Source organism: Anneissia japonica, unplaced genomic scaffold, assembly GCF_011630105.1.
Source record: "Anneissia japonica isolate Jap-2015-1 unplaced genomic scaffold, ASM1163010v1 scaffold288307_len268549_cov174, whole genome shotgun sequence".
NCBI lineage: Eukaryota > Metazoa > Echinodermata > Crinoidea > Comatulida > Comatulidae > Anneissia > Anneissia japonica.
The window spans coordinates 233,382-237,252 of record NW_022723954.1 but is presented as its reverse complement, the minus strand read 5'-3'; the positions used below and the strand labels follow the sequence as shown (position 1 = coordinate 237,252).

At 35.2% G+C, this 3,871-nt stretch overlaps 1 protein-coding gene across 1 annotated transcript in view; it reads left to right on the top strand.

Annotated features, from left to right (window-relative positions):
* Positions 1–953: 953 nt before the first annotated feature.
* The window catches only part of LOC117112455 (gamma-aminobutyric acid receptor subunit alpha-2-like), a gene marked incomplete at its 5' end in the record, with an annotated part of 11,525 nt that continues 8,607 nt past the window's right edge, over positions 954–3,871 (top strand). Inside the window, 2 exon segments of the mRNA XM_033255540.1 lie at positions 954–1,021; positions 2,596–2,822. Coding sequence (XP_033111431.1) covers positions 954–1,021; positions 2,596–2,822 — 295 coding nt within the window.

The following is a 3,871-nucleotide window of genomic DNA, read 5'->3' as shown; positions in this document are numbered from 1 at the left end:
GCACGAAGTTAACCTTAACGTTAACGGATGACGTCATAATGCGGAGGACGTTAATTTTAGGATTTTACGTGCTCGACGTACGTTGGTTACGGGTTTGCGAACGCGTATTTCGATTTGTTTACAAAAGGCGCGGAGCTATCGCGTTGCATGCTAGGTACTAACGTTAAAGTTAAGGTTACCGTCGTGCGACGAAAACTACCTAATACTGGCATTCGCTACACCTCGCACAAGTTCACACCACTTGATTATCGTCACGCTAGCGTAAGTCGTTGCGTCTGAATGTAGCCACTAGGTAGTTTTCACCGCGCGACGTTAACCTTAACGTTAACGGATGACGTCATAATTTATTCATCTTGCCTTGCGGAGTACGTGCTCAACGGGTTTGCGCTTGCGTATTTCGAATATTTACAAAAGGGGCGAAGATATCGCGTTGCATGTTGGGTATTAACGTTAAAGTTAAGTTTAACGTTGTGCGGCGAAACTACCTACTGTCGTTTTGTGAACCTTAGCAACAATATCCCAGGCTTAGCGGAAAAGTCCATTGTTTAGTAACTTCAACATTTTAATTACAAAGAAATCGATCCCAGGATGAAGTTGTTTGAATAAAAAGCACCATAGGCCTACCATTAAAATCCATACACGTGATTAAAACGTGTTTTCTGAGACTTCGCTCTGTTTACATGCGTGTTTGGCGACAAATATACTTAGGCCTACTTAGGCCTACAGAGACATCGATAAATCTATAGGTTTAATTATACTCCACGCATCAGCATTCCAGTCACTTCTACCAATTTGTTAAAAGATGTTTTTAAAATGGTAGAATATGCAATATCAATTTAACCCCTAAAGTGTTTCTCCCAAGATGGATTTATATTCAGTTGCCAACTGATTTTTGACTAATAATCTTCAAATGTTTAGTACCACGTGATCATTTTCTAAATGTTCTTCCACAGGGCCTCCTCTTACTGTTAAAGTTGACATGTTCTTGCTCAGCATTGGTCCAATGATAGAGCAAAAGAAGGTATGATTTTCATTTTTTAAGGCTTAGGCCTAGTGGTAGATGAGGATGCATTATTTACGTATAATACTGTGGCCCGTCAAACGGTAAAATTTTAGTGGTGTAACTGTGACCTAATTATACCATGTCACAAATAGATTGTGACCTTTAGCAATCAATTCATATAAGAATAGACCCTAAGTATATTGTAATCGTGTATAGCTCTCTTCACGTTTACTATTCGATCTAACGAATGTCTTTCGTTTCGCTTTATTGAATCTATTAATTATGTAATAAAAAGTATTTCGTTATAAGGCGCTATTAGTATTATTACATTTTATGTAGTATCTTTAACTTAATATATTTACCATTGTCATAATTGATTCACATCAATATATATATAATATATATATATATATATATATATATATATCATCTTTGCTAAGTTATTAAAATGGAAAGTAGGTCTAATTAATAGTATTTAAGTTGTTGTCATTATGAATAATAACTTAATCATAAATTCTATAAGTGGCTTAATAGGAACGCAAATTATACAATTGTGTGGCATCGCGAATTACCTCGTCAGTTCGTATTCATTATTGAAATTGAACCAAATTTAATTGTTACTTCAATAAGGCAGAATCAAAATAATCGTGGTTGGCATTTACAGAATCAGACAAACAATTATTTTTGCAAATAATTTCCAATTACGGTTTGTATATATATAATTGGGTTGGACAGTTTTCTGTCAGAAATAGTTCTTGAGCATTGCAAAATAAAGCCTGGGGCAATGAAATACAATATATAGCCTAGATATTTATGTAGGCCTATCAATTTGGTAACTAGTAAAACATACAAAGTGAAAGTTCCCGTAGGAAAAAAAATAACTATTTCCTGGAACATTACATAACAGAAGATAAGCAGCAAATTTTTGATCATTTTCAATTGTACAAAAAGTAGTATGCATACAATGTATAGATTAAAGGCCTATATCCCCTAGATATGAACATGGGGGAAATATATTATTATTAATAATAATAATAATGATGATGATGATGATGATGATGATGACGATGACGATGACGATGACGATGACGATGACGATGATGATGATGATGTAGTTTTATATAGCAGGGTATCCATCTAATATAAGATGCTCAGGGCGCTTGATATTTGGACTAGAAACTCGGTTAATGACTTTCTTCGCCCTTAAGGGTCCCTTCGTGTCTGTGCACATGACAACCCGGTACCAGGAACCCTCGTCGTTTACCACAGGGGCTATCTGTTCCAGCACACCGGGGTATCCCCTACTCGTCTCGAATGATGTGCTGTATAGTGCTTATCCGAGAAGATTTGTTCTACCACCAGAATCATAGGCGAGCGTGGCGTTCGATCCAGCGCCGATCTTAGGTGGACGCGCTAATTATATTAATATAATTATTTCCTCCATGATATGAATAACGAGAAACACATTAGAAACCAATTGTATACGCCATTAACCAGGAGCATATCCACTAAACGTTAGCTGTTATAAAATAACCCAATTTATAAGTTTTGTAAAGAAATTGTTGATTTCCATTTCATTAATGTGTTGCCAGGAATTCTACGTTGAAGTGTTTTTTAGACAACGATGGGAAGATGAACGTCTTCGTTATTCCAACGGAACCGCTTTCAAAGTGTTGCCACTGAATTCAGTATTGTTAGAAAGTATATGGTATCCGGATACATACTTCCACAACGATCGAAATTCGAAAGGTCATGACATCATCGTGCCGAACAGACTGGTGAGAATCTATCCAGAAGGCAATGTCTTGTACACTCAAAGGTAATAATCAATCAAAGAACAATCTTATCTTATTCTTAATGGAAGAATTCTGTCTGTATTTTGTCAAAATTTAGAAAAGAAAATCAGAAAAATTGCCAGTAGGAAAAAATACCAGTAGCAATGGACACCGAACAATGGAACAAACCAATAGCGGTATCGTTTAAGGCATAATTTACTGATTTATAAGGCTGTACATACTTAGGTAGTTGTATATACATCACTAACAAATCAGTTAGGTTGTGTTTAATGAATATAATTGATTAATTAATTAATTACACTTGATACAACCTAATACAATCATGTTAATTAGGCTGTATCATTTATTTTTTGCACACAACAATACTCCTGTTATGAAATAGTAGAGCGGCTAAGGAGAAAAATCGTGCACTTTTGGAAGAAAGCATGAAACTTCCCACAGTGATACTATCATTTAAAAAAATAGACCCCAAAAAATAAGCCGCTTAGTGGCCGCCATCTTGAAATTCAAAATGGCCGCCAAAATATTCGATTTTTATCAATAATCTTCATATCTACAGTACCTAGCACTGTCATTCAAATGTCTTTACCTATGTTTTCAATATCAGGGAGTATTATGCAATCACCTTTTTGAAAAATGTTACTGAGTTTGTTTTCTCCTGCGCCTTTGACAAATTTTTGAATTGGCGCTATATAAATGTTTATTATTATTATTATTATTAATCATCAAAAATTATGTCAGATGGCCACCATATTTGATTTCAAGATGGCTGCCAAAATATTGTTATTTTTGTCATTATCTTCATATCTACAGTAACGTAACACAGTCAATCACACACCTTTAACCATTGTTTATATATGATGCAAAAACGCTTGACAGTCGAATACAAAATGTTTTATTCGTGTATATATATACCACAGGTGGGCAAAGTGCGGCCGCAAAAATGAATTAAAAACCCTATGTGTACGGCCCACCAAGGAACATTGGCTAGAAAACATCTTATTTTTTACGACCAGGCGCCGATTATGTAAAAAAGTAACATTAAACTGAGAATAAAGTGGTGTAAAAGCAG